At 35.4% G+C, this 17,016-nt stretch overlaps 1 protein-coding gene across 1 annotated transcript in view; it reads left to right on the top strand.

Annotated features, from left to right (window-relative positions):
- UBR3 (ubiquitin protein ligase E3 component n-recognin 3) overlaps positions 1–17,016 on the top strand; it is a 102,399-nt gene that overhangs the window by 24,035 nt on the left and 61,348 nt on the right. The window contains exons 8-18 of the mRNA XM_053947540.1: positions 3,172–3,400; positions 5,320–5,499; positions 6,215–6,348; positions 8,580–8,666; positions 9,263–9,328; positions 9,416–9,505; positions 11,048–11,176; positions 11,275–11,327; positions 11,986–12,119; positions 12,609–12,694; positions 14,034–14,175. Coding sequence (XP_053803515.1) covers positions 3,172–3,400; positions 5,320–5,499; positions 6,215–6,348; positions 8,580–8,666; positions 9,263–9,328; positions 9,416–9,505; positions 11,048–11,176; positions 11,275–11,327; positions 11,986–12,119; positions 12,609–12,694; positions 14,034–14,175 — 1,330 coding nt within the window. The remainder of the gene's footprint in view (positions 1–3,171; positions 3,401–5,319; positions 5,500–6,214; positions 6,349–8,579; positions 8,667–9,262; positions 9,329–9,415; positions 9,506–11,047; positions 11,177–11,274; positions 11,328–11,985; positions 12,120–12,608; positions 12,695–14,033; positions 14,176–17,016) is intronic.

Here is a 17,016-nt window from a genome sequence, read left to right as displayed (position 1 = left end):
GGGAGCTAGCTGGACACAGAGCACAGAGCTGGCTATCTGTATATGCTTTGAAATTGTTGAAATCTCTGACCTCCAGCATAAACATTTGAGAATCCATCATTGCCCTGTGTGGCAGTCACTGAAGCACTAGCAATCTCAAGTTATACAGATTTTCTTTTTTTCTTTTTTTTTTTTTTTTAATAGGAAAACAATCTTCCCTTTAAGGATTCCCAGTACTGAAAAGAGGTGTTGAAAGGGGTGGGCTGAAACCCTGGGTTAACTAGCTCTTCCCTCTCTCCCCACTTTGGCAAATGAGAGAGATAGCACAACAAAAAGTGTGGTCTTTGCCTTACAGATTTGTGCTTGAGGCATCCCTTCCATCATTCTCTGACATTTGAAGCTTGGAAGACTTAAAAGTGAAGAAAAATTTATTGAAGCTTCCAAGAAATTAAAGGTGTTATGGTGTGGACAAGAGGAAAAACAAAAGGCCCAAGAAAGAGACTTTCATGTGACCAAGGAGAAGACAAAGAATGTGCCATAAACAGGAAGATGGTGGAAGAGTGTAAATCATCCAAGAGCAGAGCCTTGCTGAAATCTTGCTGAAAAATGCAAAAGTATCTGGTGGACATCATGAATCAACAAACATAATTAACAGAAATGCTGTGTCATGTCAGGCACCTCCCATAGTGACTCTTGGGGCAGCTATTAGAGCAATAGGACTTTACTAACCCCTGGATATGCTGTTCTACAAATTCTGTAGAACAGTTTTTCTACTGGAACCTTAATTTTAGTGCAGCATTCAGCTGGCAGAAATACTTTGATCTTAGCATTGAGAATATAAACATGGGAGACATAAGTTCTAACTGAAGCATGGGGGTTGGTGTTAGTCTCCAAAGAGTTCTGGGATTGAAGTTGAGTGGTCACCAAGAGGAAAAGCTAGCTGAAAAATTAACTTTGTTTTTCTATAGGCAGAAATCTAAAAGCTGCACAAGAGAGTAAGTCAGTGAAGATAATTAGATGCACAGAAAGCATGTCTGTCTTAGGAACCATTTGTTGCAGAAGGTTGGAAGCTGAGTATTTGGAAATGTGTTATGACAGAAATTGCGTTCTTGCTGCATTCTATATTTTTCCTTATTTGTGTACTTAGCTTTGGCCACTGAAAGAAAGGATATGTGGATGGACTGATTTGGCCTACTATAGCTGTTGACTGCAGTTTACTACAGAATTTCAGTTTCTTAACTTCTGGAATGAGTTTAGCTTCTTCCTCTCAAAATTGGAAAGGGTTGTATTTGTTTGTTTAACTTTCTAGTGAATGTAGGAGTAAAACTTCTGTCTTTCCTTTAGTTAAGTGTTTTCCAGAGTCTCTACCATTATACTGTAGTGAGGGCAAATTTACAGTACTTTCAGAAGTTCATTCTTGTAAATGATTGAGGCACAAAAAATTTCGATGCATGCCAATATAAACTAAAGAAAAAAAAATGCAAGATTTTTCCTTAGAGAAGGACCTTGTTTTTGCAGTCAACTTGAATTGAGTGTGCTGTGTAAAACAAGTAAAACATAGTTTCTTCATCACAGAACCCAAAAATCCTATTTAAACATAATACAGTGTGAAGAAGTAATAGATAAATAAAGTATACTTGTTTACTAGCAGCGTTAATATACTAACTTCTTAAAATACCTGCTACATAATTTCTGTCTGAGGCTTAATGTGAATTAGCGTGTAATTAATATTAGTGTGAGTGTCTTGATGATAAGTGCTAATGCCAGTGATGAAAATTGTTTCAAGCCTTTAACTTAAAGGAAATTATGTGACGGGAATATCTATAATACCAGAATGGTATTGTATTAACTTTGCTTTGTATTGAGAATATGTTGTGCCAAAAATACTTTAGCTGCAAACAGTTACCATTGTTAGGTGCTATATGTGGAACATACTTTCAGTTATTATACAGGTTTCCATCACTGTGGACAGGTATAGGAAGGGGAGGGCAGGTTAGGTATTCTTGCAGTGTTTCCTGCAGTGATAGCCCCATTCTCACCCTGGTTCAGTTTCTTGCATCAGCAACTCTATCTTTAGGGGTATTTGCTGGGAGAAGCAGTTTCCTTACCTAACAGCACAATTATGTCATCATGTTTTTGGAAGTATTTTTTAGGTGATAATAACATGGTAGTGCCATAATAAAAATATGGGAGCACTGAATCTAAGGCAGATCAAATAAAGTAGTGATCTGTATACAGTCTGGTGGAAGCATGGCTGCTGAGGGTGGTTTTAAAATTTCTAATTCTGTGCTTATGAAAGGTTAATACTTCCAGAAGGAATAGGCAAGGGATTTTTAGACTTTGGATTTGTATCACTACACAGCTTGTCTTCTTACTAAGCCAAGCAAGTCCAGATGGTGTTAATTCAGAACCTAAAGTACTAAGTGAGAAGTGATTTCAAAGCTAGCAGATATTTTCATGTATGTGCAGTGAAAAGGTTGATTTATAATGCATTTTGAGGCTAATGGAGTGGATCACAGAACTGTACTAGGATTTATAGATATATGTACAATACTTTTAAATACTGATCTGGTTAAAAAAAACATTAACAGTTGTGTGAAGAATAACAAAGCTGCATAATTAATTTAGTTACTGAGGGAAAAGCACTAGAGGTTTATTTAAAAAGTATATGATGCTGTGACGGTAGAAATGAAAATCAGTATAGAAATGTCTTGCTTGAAAATGAATTAAAACCTTACTTCGTGGTTAGATGGCTGCAAGTGATAAGGCAGCTTTGTAAAGCACTACTAAACTAATTGTTCATCGTGTATCATTTGAGGATGTCCTGTTGTAGGATGCACAAATTTAGGATAAATTAATTATTAGAACTTTACTACTTTGACGGGCATGCTGCAACATTATATTCCTTGTTTGAACATTCCTGGGTTATCTTTCATGTGGAAAGTATAGAATGAGAAGATTGGATTCTGGGGAAAGGTAATAAAATTAGCAGCCTAAGATACCCCTCCCTGTAAATAGGTCTTTTCATTTGGTCTGTTTCTAGAAAACAGTCATCACTTTTGGTTTGTCATAGCAACTGGTGTTTCCCAGGGTATGTTGATTGTGCATTCATAAAGGAATATTTTATAATGAAAGAAAGCTATAGGTTTTGTATGATGCTTATTAATGTCAACATTTCTTTATAATTTTCAGATTGCTTTTACAAAAACATTTGTTCAGCATTATGCTTTTATTATGAAAACACTGAAGAAAAGCCATGAATCAGACACCATGTCTAATAGAATTGTGCATATCAGTGTTCAGTTGTTCAGCAATGAAGAACTAGCACGCCAAGTAACAGAAGAATGCCAACTGCTGGATATTATGGTCACTGTTCTGTTGTACATGATGGAAAGTTGCCTTATTAAAAGTGAATTGCAAGGTAGGTTTAGTTGTTTGTTTCTTTCTTTTTATGAATAATAAATTGATTATAGAGGAACTTTAATCTTTCTTTGGTGGTCAAATCCACCTCTCTGATGCCTTTCAAAAAATGTACAGGATCTAGCAATATATGGTAGAGGATGAGTCTCAAAATTCCCTGGAAATATAAAGGTAGTTATCAGAAGTGATACTAATATTTTATCCTTTGGTTTGTATGGATTTTTTTTTTAGGAATGTTACGTGGTTTAGAATGCAAGTTATTACCTTGCTACTATTTAATTTGTTGTGTGAAGTGCATAAACAACTATTTGAATGAAAAATTACATACACAAATTGAGACCTGCAGTATTTAAAATTGTTTTAATTTTTAAAACTTGTGATTGCCTTAATAAAATTTGATATAATTAGAGGAGAACAATTTAATAGTTGGTCAATACAACCATTTGATCAACCTTTTTTTGATAAAGTGGCAGTTTGAATTTGAGCTATTCTAGGCTGTATAACTTTAGTGAAAACAGCTGTTCGGTTTTCACCCGCCTTGTTTTACCTGTCCTTATATGAAAATGGTACAATTGAATCTTGCTGACTTCTGTCATTCACACTTTTACATGCCTGACAGACTGGAGACCTCTCAGCCCTCTTTATCCTAGTTTGAATCTGAAAGTAGCCCTTAGACAGGCTGAGTGCTGCTGCTAAATAAGTATCACGAACTTCTGCATGGAATTGTATTTTTTTTACCCCAAAGTATCTTTGTCTCAGAGTCCAGTCTATATATAGCCTAAAGCAAAATGACTGCAGAAAAGGGAAATCCTCACTCATCTAGCTATCAGGAGTGCCCTCATTCAGCAGCACTTCAATATGAAAATATTTTCTTTGCCGTACATAGACTGCTTTACAATATTAAAAGGAAAATGCTGAATATTTAACCATTTGTATATCAGGTGATTTTTGCTAAATCAACGCCATATTGGTGGAACGTAATTTAAAACTATTTCTAAGCATCTTTTGAACGTTACTTTTTGCTCAGTATGGGATGCTGCTAGCATGGTGATAAGGTTCTGTAATGGGTCAGAATTGCAGTACAGCAGAAAAAGTCTGTGACTATGATTAGTAATTTTCTGAAGAATCTTCCTGGTAATTAATGAATATAAATTGGAGCTGGTAAGCTAAATATTGTTAGATATATTTGTGATATATGTGTGAGAAAAGACTTACCCTTGGAGCAGTTATTCCACTGTTCTATTACTCTTTTCCTAGCACCAGTGATTTTTCTAAGCTAAGATACCATTATAGAATTAGAGAATCTTTTATGTTGGTTGTTGAGTCCAACAGTAAACCTAGTACTGCCAAGTCCACCTCTGGGATATGTCTGGTTCTTTTCAGTATTTTCACAACATTTCCCCCTTGCTGCTTTATATGTGAGGGGTTGGGCATACTGTATATGGACAGAAAAGAAATAATAAAATTTGTTACTGTGGTTTTGCCCCCTCATATTCTCAATGGCTTTCTTTCGCAGTTCTTTGGGCTTGTATCTTGTGTTTAGTTCAAGTTATATTTTATAATGCTGGAAATAGTGAGAAGTCTATGCAGATGAGATAAATTAAGAAGAATTTTGTTTGGAAGAGCCATAGCTGTGATGGTTTTCCTAATGTGCTGCTTTCCAGAGGTTATGATACTGTTCAAAGTTTAAGTGACACTTGCTAAGTGGGATCTGTGTAGGTCAGTCCATGATGAAAAAACAGCCTCAGGTACCATGAAAGAACCATTTTAGTTTCCTGCAGTTTTCTCTGTGTGTCTGACCCCAGGATTACAGTGCATCCTAATTGATATTTTTGCATTCTTTTGTAACTTTATTAATAAATGAAAGAAATTACTTTGTCTTCACCTTTTGTTTTGGTTTTTTTTCTTTTTTAAATCTAGATGAAGAGAATAGTTTACATGTTGTGGTGAATTGTGGGGAAGCACTACTGAAGAATAATACTTACTGGCCCCTGGTTAGTGATTTTATAAACATACTTTCACACCAAAGTGTGGCAAAGAAATTTTTGGAAGATCATGGTCTTTTGGTAACATGGATGAATTTTGTATCATTTTTTCAAGGTATGTGACTTTTATAACCAGTACTAATACAAGGATGTTAAGACAGTTAATGTTCACTGTAGCAAAATTCCTATAGTGCTGTATGTATATATTTAATCTATTAGTATTCCCCCAAGATTGAAAAGAACAGTATATTCTTGAAAACAGATTACAAAAATTATCTAATGGATCTTTTTCTTGTGTGAAGTAGTTGAAGAGCAGTCACATCACATTTAGTCGACTGAGATCTGTGGTGCAAGAATTCTGCGGCTGTACTTAAAGTATAGACCACAACAGTAAACCAAACTGCTTTACTGGTGAAGTTCTAAATTTAAATATACAGGAAATTAATCTCATAAATCTGGATCTTTTTCTAAGTGTTGCTGTAAATGAAAATTTTTTGATTATATAAAAAAATATTTTAAGATGGTGTATCTCAATGCTGATAAATGTTTTGCTTAGAAAGAGGACCAGCATTCAGATGTTCTAATTGACTTAATAATTCAAAATAGAAGTTAATGTCCCCTGAACAGCAAGGACTGCAATTAACCAGTCTTTTCTGGTATATTTCTATTCAAACTTTGTTTTATCAAATATTCTTCCACTAGATAAAATAGATTCTTAGACTTCGTGGAGTTGTTTTTAGAGGTGTGTAAATGCATAATACTAACAAGAATTCATTCCATTTAGCCTTAGTTAAATCTTGGATTGCATAACTCTGCTTAAATTTTTGAAGGTATGAATTTAAATAAACGGGAGTTAAATGAGCATGTGGAGTTTGAATCACAGACATACTATGCTGCCTTTGCTGCTGAGCTGGAAGCCTGTGCCCAGCCAATGTGGGGTCTGCTGTCACACTGCAAAGTTAGGGTAAGGCTAACATTTCCCTGTTATAATTCTTGCTTTTATTTATGACTTATTCTAGAATTCTCAAACCTGAAAAGGCTGTCTTTTGTGTTTGAAAAGACTTTGGTTTGGATGTCTTTGTCTATTTAAATAACATAAAACACAGAATCAAATCAGATTCTGTGTATAGTGAGTGTAGAATTCATGCTTGTACACAATTTATTGTCTCCAGTTCTGGGACTACAAGTTCGGGATGTGTGCAGTCATTTCATATGACTGTACATATGGAATAACTTCTAATCTAATGAAGAACTTGATAAATGTCTCTGAGTCATTCTGCCTTTGTTCAGTGGGAACGGAGCTACATAAGTCATCCTAATGTGATTCTAATGTTGGCTGTGTCTGTGAATAGACACTTCATTATGATGGGAGATGGAGTAATTTATGGGTTTGTGTGGTTCTCCTATTAATTTGAGTTGAAAACCTCTTGGGTTCTGACATCGAATGGTCTCCAAACTAGAGCAAAGACTTGCTGCTATTTGCTAGACTGTAAATTATATTAAGTTACAGCAAAAATAGAATCCATCAGCTTTTAGGAATACTTAACATACGAAAAATACATTTTACTGTTTTTCTATGAAATAAATACTTGTGTTCACAATTAGTTTATTAAGATAATTAATAGTGTCAGTGAGACACTACTGATTGGATTGAACTGCACACTGAGAAACTGCACAAGCAGTCCATGTGATTTTAGAACAGTTTGAATCAGGCAGTTGTAAAAGCTTTTCTGTGATGTAAATTACACTGGTACATTATGAATTTGTCAATTTATGAGTTTACATTGGTTTTTGAAAACAGAATTACAGCTTCTGGCTGTTTGAAGTGTTCCTTTCATTTTTGCTTAGGGATGAGATGTTCTTTTTTTTAAGGCCATGCTCCTTCCTTCACCAGTTGTCTTATCAGTCATGTCTCCAGCCACATTTGAACCTTTTAGTCATTATCAATAAATCTGAAAGTGCTAAAGGAATTTCATAGCTTAGTTGTTGCACATACTTAGTGAAACCTGGTGGGTTGGAAGCTCATGTCTCACATGATAGGGAAAGCCAGCAGAGCCTGTCCTTCATAGGGTGTGGAGCAACAGGATGGGAACATGGCTGTTGTATTTCCTGACAAGAAAAGGTGCCTGACTGAAATAGTTGCCACTTGTGCAACTTTTGGCTGGCCTGAGCACTGCTGCCTTTTGCATGAGAAGCGTGTCATTGGATATCCTGAGAGTGTGAGGCAAGTCTGGAGTCCGTATTTAGGGGGAAGTGAAGATTAAAGGAAAAATCTATTAAGAAAAGAGGCTTTGCAAGTTCTGCTGATCCCAGAGCAATTTGGTTGAGCTTCTTTTCTCCTTTTTTTTCTTGCACATGACTGCTTCTCTCCTGGAAGGCAATGTACAGCTCTAGTCCTGACACATGATTTAACCTGAAATACAGTGTAGTTTTATGGCATTGTTACACAGTTACATCATACAATGATAACGAGGTTTGCTTACTGTTGAAATCTATGCAGTATTGTGGTGTCATATCATTTAGGGTGTTTTGTGTTAGCCAGCTGTAAGTATCTTTTGAGTAGATAGAACTTGTAGGCCATTAGCTATTATTTTCGGTTACATGGAAAGACTTTCTTTTTTGCTTACAGCTCTAAATTATGGGTAAAAGTAAATGGATAAATTAAATAACAGTAGGCACTGGGACCACCTAGAGAGCGAGTTTTGTGAGGAGCAGCTGAGGGAGCTGGGGTTGTTTAGCCTGGAGAAGAGAAGGCTCAGGGGTGACCTTACCATTCTCTATAACTCCCTGTAAGTAGGGTGTAGCCAGGTGGGAGTTTGCCTCTTCTCACAGGTAACCAGCAAAAGTACAAGAGAAAATGGCATCAAGCTGCAGCAGAGGAGGTTCAGGTTGGGCAACAGGAAGAATTTCTTCATGGAGAGAGTGGTTAAGCATTGGAGTGGGCTATCCAGGAGTAGTGGAGTGGAGTCCCAATCCCTGAAAGTGTTCAAGAAACAACTGGACCTGGCACTTGGTGCTGTGGTTTAGTTGACAACGTATTGTTCAGTCAATGATCTTGGAGGTCTTTTCCAACCTCAGTGTTTCTGTGTACTGTAAAAATATTCTTGAAATAATTGTATTTACTTGTAGTAGGAAAACAATGGCACTTAAAACTGTTTTGGCTCATACACGTGTGCTGGTTTCTCTTAACTGCAGGAAACACAAGAATACACACGCAATGTTGTCAGATACTGCCTTGAAGCACTTCAAGATTGGTTTGATGCTATCAACTTTGTAGATGAGGTAAATATCTTTAGTGAATTTAAACAAAGCACTGTGAAAATCTGATTAAATTTAAAAGGTGATACACTCCCTACACCCAGCCCCCTCTCCTTAATTTAAGTGACTATTCAAGCTAGTGATCAAAAAAGGATTGCCTTGCTGAAATTAGAGTTTGTAGTTAATACTTACAATGTTATGTCCTAGGACCCTTTTTTTTTTTTTCTGTAGTCTTGGTGATTTAGATTTGCTAGTACAAGCTTAAGCTGTGAGTTTTAAAAGCAGTGCTATGGATACACTACTGTTGTGCTGTATGAAGAGCCAAATTAAGTAGGGGCAAAACAGAAGTCCTCTTCTGCTTTGACAATTGAGGAGCAGCTTTACCACTAGGCAAGTGATACTTAGTCAACTCAGTGCCATTAGCTTCTGGGGACTCAGTAAGAGAGAAACTGCCTGTCTGAGGGAAACTTCTGAATAATCAGAAAGACAGGGGAATGAAGTACTGCTGTGTTAGTTGAAAGTAATGTATAAGATACTGTCTTTGGCGGTTGTGTCAAAGATATTTGTATGTTTGGTTTTTTTTCAATATATTATATTAAAGACCTTTATTTTACTTTCAGCCAGCACCTAACCAAGTTACTTTTCATTTGCCACTGCACCGTTACTTTGCCATGTTTTTAAGTAAGGTAAGCACATGTTGTAGTTTCACAGAAGATGGTAATTCCCTGTTGAATGTAATCATTCAACACAACTTATGCTTCTTTTGTTTCTAGGCTGTTAAATGCCAAGAACTAGATCTGGATACTATCCTACCAGATCAGGAGATGCTGATGAAACTAATGATTCACCCACTTCAGATTCAGGTACAGGCACACTTCTAACTTAACAATAGGAAGTATGTCTTAATTGTGAAATATAAAAATAAGCAGTATATGACAATTATAACTAAAATACACCAAGTAGTTATGGTAACATTTTTTCCCCTTCCTATTTCCAAAATTAAAAATGGGACATTAGTTATCATACTCTGAGAAGCACATAATAATAGTATTCACTATAGCTCTTCCAAAATGGTAGGAAGGACCAATCCTTTGAAAACATAGAATTATAATGTGAACAGAACGGAGTGCAGGTTGACAAGAAACCCAAATCTGGAAATTTTGTATTTTAAATTGAGAGTGAGTTCCAGAATGGATGCACAACATTTTTATTTGCAAATTTGGACTTAATTGTGCATAAGTGGCAGTGAGTAGTATTTGTAATCACTGCTTTTAGGTCTAATCTCTTTTTAATCCTGATGCCTTAATTTTTGGTTCATTTTGGTATCACAATACTTTCATTTTGAGTTAGTTTCAAGATTTTAAGGAATAACTACATGTATAAATCATGTTATTTGTCTTCGATTACTTCCATTATCTGAAATATGCTCTCATATGAAAGTATAGTATCTGTTTCATAAACTTGCAGTGCTTCTTTTTATCTCTTACTCTCCAGGAGAAGTAAATTAGTATAAAAAAGTCTAATATAAAGTAGTATATAAAAAGTCTAATAAAAATTAGTATAAAGTAAAGTTGTAGTATGTATGCATGTATATGTGTGATGGTAGTGAATAAAATTGTGAGAGGACTGGAGCACCTCTGTTATGAAGGCAGACTGAGATAATTGGCATCGTTCACCCTGGAGAAGAGAAGGCTCCGGGGACACCTTAGAGTAGCCTTCTACAGGGGCCTACAAGAGAGCTGGGGGCAAACTTTTTAGCAGGGTCTGTTGCAATAGAACAAGGCTAGTGGGTTTAAACTGAAGTAGGGTTGATTTAGATTACCTGTAATACCTTTTTGCTATGAGGGTGGTACAACACTGCAGCAGGTTGTCCATGGACGTGGTAGATGCCCCATCCCTGGGAACATCCCAGGTTAGATTGAATGGGGCTCTGAACAACCTGACCTAGTTGAAGATGCCCCTGATCATTGTAGGGGGATTGGACTAGATGACCTTTAAAGGCCCCTTCCAACTCTCCAAGAAAGCCCCAGAGGGACTTTTACAATGACATGTAATTTACAATGACAGGACAAGGGGCAATGGCTTTAAGCTGAAAGAGAGTAGTTTAGGTGAGATATCACAAAGACATTCTTTGCTGTGAAGGTGGTGAGATATTGGAACAGGTTGCCCAGAAAAGTCAAGGATACCCCAACCCTGGAAGTGTTCAAGGCCAGGGTGAATGGGGCTTTAAGCACCTGGAAAGTGTCCCTGCCCATGGCATAAGAGTTGAAAATCTTTAAGGTCCCTTCCAGTTCAAACTGTTCTATGATTTCTGTTTTTCTATGATATACTGATGATTTGCTAACATTGAACTGAGTAGCTGAACATCTCTGAAATGTTTATAACTTTTTATGTTCCCTGTACAGGCAAGTCTTTCTGAAATTCACAGCAATATGTGGGTTAGAAATGGTCTACAAATTAAAGGACAGGCTATGACTTACGTGCAGTCGCATTTCTGCAATTCAATGATTGATCCTGACATTTATCTGCTGCAAGTAAGTTATGTTTTCTGAGAAGCCAAGCCAATATTATTTACCTACAAACTATTGAATAGAATTAATTTAATAGAATTAATTTATTCTCTTTTCTACAGGTCTGTGCCTCTAGACTGGATCCAGATTATTTTATTTCATCTGTTTTTGAAAGGTAGGACTAAAAGATGAATGCTCTTGTTCAGTGTTGTGCTAGCTGTTGTGCTAATTTATGGCGTGTAATAGAAAAATTGCATATCTGATACATATCTTCAGTGGTAACAACTCTGCCTAGTGAAACCTAACACCTAAGGGCTCTATTGAAGGAGGTATCTCTTGATTTTACACAGTTTAGGCTTTTGATTTACAAGGCAGTAGTGAAGCTTCAGATATTTGTTTTCTGAGCATCTTTAGGATTTTTAAAGTTTCATACGTTCATATGTTCATATGTTAGGATATTCTATCCTGAAGAAATAGATAAATAGAACTGCAGTTTTAAGAGACACAGAATGTTTACTTTTCTGGAAAAAAAATCAGGGTTTGAACACCAATTAATATGCATTTGTTTTTATATGTTGATTAATATAAGGTGTTTTCATGTTGAGTGAGTATCACTATAGCACATTCCATTGATAGTTAAATAAAAACTGAAATTTAAAAAGCAGAGGGTTTTCATGTGTGTTTGTTTGTACTTTGGGTTTTCATTTGGGCTTTTGTATTTCATTTTAGGTTGTTGTGAGTGCTATCCTGAGTTTATCACTACATTTCACATTGGTGTTTTAATGATGGAGAATGCTTAATTGTTGTTTCTGACTTTCCTGTTTGCTATGTAGATTTAAGGTGGTAGATCTGTTAACGATGGCTTCACAGCATCAAAATACAGTTCTTGACTCAGAGCATGAAAGGTCCATGCTGGAAGGAGCCTTAACATTTTTGGTCCTTTTGTTAAGTCTTCGTTTACATTTAGGTAAGAATCACTAATTTAGGAATATCTGTATGTAAATAACATTATTATGCCTTCATTTATATTCAGCACTTAGTAGATGCCTTAAAGCTGTTTAACCATATAGTAACTTAAAGCATTCAATACTCGGTTTCATCTTTGCCAGTTACTGAATTTTAGTCCCTTATGAAATAGAAATAGATGTAATACATAAAAGTGGAGAAAAATGGCTTTAATGGAAGTAGATGATTTGTGTAGGTGATGACATGAAGATTCTGTATCTTTTCCAGAAAGACAGCATTTTGAGTTTATACTGGTATTTTCTGATAGAGCCTGTGCCTTTCAGAATAATTGCATGCCCCCCCTTTTTTTTTCCTTGTATTTTTATGGCACTGTATCATTACTTAATATTAATTTATATCATGTTTGACATGCTTTTAATGTCAAATGAAAACTGAATGTGTGTCTTAAAATCGTGCTGTTTTAACAGCTTTTTACATTTCATTGTTCTAGGAATGACAGATGATGAGATCCTCAGAGCGGAGATGGTAGCCCAGCTGTGTATGAATGACAGGACACACAGTTCATTATTGGATCTCATATCCTTGGAATTTATTCACTAATGTGCCTGAATGAGAATGACAGGTGCCTGGATAGTAGTGAGGCTTGAACAACATGCTTTTAGGTTACATAATTAAAAAACTGTGTGAAGGTGTGTTTGTAAATACTTATTTTTTATATATATATATATGCGCTGTATATACTTACTAACAAAGGCATTTGCTCCAATTTTGGTTTTTCTTACAATAAATACAGTACTTTTTAATAGTTTAGTTTTGATAAAAAATGCTGTACTGGTTTTTAGAAGTCTTTTAGGTGTGAGGTAAAACGTGTTTTCCAATGATGTTGTAGAAAGTTTAGCAAAGCATCACATTTGTATGGATTTGAACCTTTTATTTTTATTAAGGTTATACCAATATAAAAAGAAGGCATTCTACATTATATTGGCTTTTGCTATCAAGAGCTGAAAATGCAAATAATAGCATTTCTGCATGTTGCTTTGACATTAGAGTGAAGTACATGTGTTATAGGGAAGGAATAGCAAACTCTAAGTCCTTCTGCACAGGCATAGGGTTCATGTCCCTGGACAGCTGACTATAAATACACAGGTTTTCCTGCTATCACTCTTAGGCTGTGTAGGCAAATTAAATAGCTTGTTGTGGTTGCACAGAGGAACTTGCAATCCAGGGATAGGCAATGAGCAAAAATATTAGGAATAGGAAGATAGGAAAGGATGAGATTGAGACTAACAAATGCATAATAAGAATTATTGTTATAATATGCTCTAGTAACTCAGTCAAGTATGTAAAATAAGTGATTACTTAGAACAATTCACTTAAGTGAATGACTTAATTATATAAAATAAGTGAATCATTTATATAAGCAATCACTTATCACTGAGCAGAAGTTTACTTACTTCTAAGTGTTACTTGTGTTTTAGGGTAATGTCAGTAGGTCAGTTAAGTATTGCTACCAAAAATGAGAATTATGGAATCCAAGATGCAGAATTATTTATTGTGTTTATGGTTCCTGAACTATTTGCTTGCCTTTTCTGCACTTGAATGTAAATGCAAAATATTCTTCCTATGAAGAGAGACAAAGTATTTGTAAATAAATAACAGAAACTTTATATACACTACAGGCAGTGTTTTTTATTTCTCATTAAGTACTAACAGCTTGAGTCAGGTATGTAGCAAGTCTTAGATTCTCTGCAGTAACAGTTAGTGTTCTTAGCAGCTGGAGCATACAGACCTCTTGTGGTAAGCACAGAACACTGCTGAGATGCGGTCTGAAATGACTGACGGAAAATACCAAGAGGGAATGAAATTCTGTGTCCTGCAACTAAATTAACTTTGCTTTCCTTAACATAAGCATTACATTCCAGAAAACCCTAATCCTAAAAGTGGTATTATTCCAGGAAGCTTAAGCTTTGAATCAGTCCTGTCAGCAGTTGCTGACTTTAAAGCCCCTGTTTTTGAACCTGGAGGTTCCATGCAACAAGGAATGTACACACCTAAAGGTATGGTAATCAGCATTCTCTTGAAACATAGTCATTGGTAAGATGCCTAACTAGGGTTTGTTTGGTTTTGTTGTGGTGGGCTTTTTTTCCTTAAAGAACCCAAAAAGCAAACCCAACCTACTGATGTTGAAAACTCCACCCCATCCTCCAAAACTTGACTTTTTCATTATTGTCCATTGCTTATATTTAAGAGCATTGCTAAAGACTATCAGTAGTCTTAAATAAATTGATTTTGATCTAGAGTGAAAATGAGCTTCTCATACTAATCAGGTACCCTCAGAAAGCAAAGGAAAATACAGAAATGAAAAATTATCTTATTTGTATTTTACTGATCTGCATACTTAATTATTCCTATGATTTAAATAAATATGATGTATATTTAGTAGAATTTAGAACTGTTTGCGCTAATGAAAGACATTTTCTTTGAACTTCTCTACCTTTTGCTTTTTGACTATTAAAGATACCATGATACATAATTCTTCATTTTATGGAGTTTTTTTTTGCTTTTTTTTTTTTTCCTTTTTTTTTTTTGCATTTTTTTTGCATTTTTTGCCGTCAGTAGTGAGGGCCTAGAAAAAAGTTCAGGCTAGACTTGTTATAGAATATTATTCTGTAATTTTACAATGCATACAGTGCAAAAATGACAAGTTTCTTTCCCTGACCAGCTTGTCATTTAAATTGGACTCAGCACAGCATTGGTATATCAAAGGAGAGAAATAATTTAAGAACTCAGTGTTCCATTACTGTGTCATGTCACTAAGCAGATAAGCCTATAGAAATCTGAAATGCTCCATGTGCTCTGGTTGTGCTTCAGGCTAATGGCAAAGCTGAAGAGAGGTTAACTCCTTCCTCCCTCACATACCTCACTTGAGAACTGGGAAGGTTAGAGTCTAGCAATTTTGAAGCCATTTGGTTTCATGGAATTTTTTGGGGGGAGTGGTGGTTAATGTAGGTACTAGTATTGTAATAACTTGTTTGCCAGTTTTTGTACTGGGAGATTGAAGTGTCAATAAAGCTCTTTTATACAAATTAACAACTAGTGAAGTAATTTTGTGGAACCAAAGTTTTGGAAATTGATTCATCGTGGTTCTTTGATGTGTAATTAGGCAGCTTAACACTCATGTATCTAAAATAACTTAATTTCAAAGTTACATAAGCTACATTTCCTTATGTCCTCTCTGGTTTCTGGAGCTCATTACGTGCTGGTCTTTTTCATAACACAATGTGAAGGAAAAAGAGATGGATTATGCTGTTTTTAATTATAACAGTTCATATATAGGGATTCTAATGCTAGATTACAGTTTTTGGAGTTTTTTATATTTTTTTTTAACTTAGGTAAACTATTTATTCCAGAGGTAAACTGTCTTAAGTATCTCACCTATAGCATTGAATAATGAAGTGATTTATAACACTATACAGATTCCCTTTTTCTCAAAGTAATAAAAGCTGAAAAATTTTCTGCAGGGATAAAAGCTGACATGGCTTTCTTTACCCTCCTAAATGTTCACATTCCCTGTAGGATTATACAGGTTCTCAAACTCTTTGCTTTTAAGAATTGTATTTTGTGGCCTGTCATAGCTAAAGCAAGTCATGATCAGATCAATGCCCTCTAATCCTCTAATCCCTTGTTTCCCTAAATTTCAGGCGGTGGAATCTACTTTATGTTCACAGATCCCTAGATTTTGCTTCCATTAACCATCATTTAAAAAAACAAAATCAACCCAAACCAACTTCCAGAGCCAGGTTCTTTCTACACACTGTAGATTCGTGTGCTAAAGATGAGCTGTATGTGCATTTCCAATATTCACTGTATGGCTCACTCAGTCCTTTTTTTTCTCGTTATGCATTAGCAGCCCAAACAAACTTGGTGTGTGTTTCAGACTGCAATACTAAATTCTGTTCAGAAAAAATGTGGGGTTTTTTTCATAAGCTAAATTTGATTGTATTTAATACATAATTGAAATTTTGCTGGGTGTTCTCCCTCAGCAGTCTGTGAGGTTATGTTTAGAACTGTTAGCCTTAGCAGGAGTTAATATATAGACGATAGACCACTAGGTGTGAGTATAGGCACCTGTCTTCCTGCCTGGAGAAAATGAATCTCAGAAGTGTGGTAAAGCTGCTTATTTCTGCCTGTGGAAACTTTGAAGAATGTTGTAAGCACTTGTGTTATGTTACGCCTGCTGGTGGAGCTAAAATTCTGTATCCACTGGGTTTCTTCCTCATTTTGGGGTCATTGAATCTTGCCTTCGTTTTTTTGTATTATGAAAGCTAAATACTTCAAAACAATTCATAGAAATAATGCCTTAATTTGGCTTTAGATTGGAACTTAGTTTTGTTTTTTAATAATTTGTAAATAGAAAAAAAAAAGGCCATCAAATGGGATATTTTTATAGACTGTTTAGACTTTTCTGTTTGTGATTGCTCTGAACAGCCACTCTGGATGTCACTTTAGAGCTACTAAATTAAATGGATGTGACTAAGATTTTAATGCTGAAATAATGCATAGATACTAGTTATAAAACAAAGACATATTTGTAAAGGATTGATCGCAAATATCATTTGATACAAAGCTTGACCTTTTTTGATACTGAACAAGAAATCGTGTTGTTGCAGCAATTTTGTTCACTACACTTAATGGTAAAATATCATCTACTTTCTAACACCTCCAGAGTCTTTACTTCCTACTTTGAAGAGGCTTGTGCTTATCATGTACGAAGTGAAAAATAATGTAAGCCTTTTCTCACAAGTACTTGGAAATTAAAAAGAGCAAAACAAGATGCATACAGAAATGATGTTTTGGGGGTTGTTTAATAGAATTTTATTTTTTTATTTTTGAAACCA

Source organism: Vidua chalybeata, chromosome 7 (genome assembly GCF_026979565.1).
Source record: "Vidua chalybeata isolate OUT-0048 chromosome 7, bVidCha1 merged haplotype, whole genome shotgun sequence".
NCBI classification, from domain to species: Eukaryota; Metazoa; Chordata; class Aves; order Passeriformes; family Viduidae; genus Vidua; species Vidua chalybeata.
This window is presented reverse-complemented; position numbering and strand designations above follow the sequence as displayed.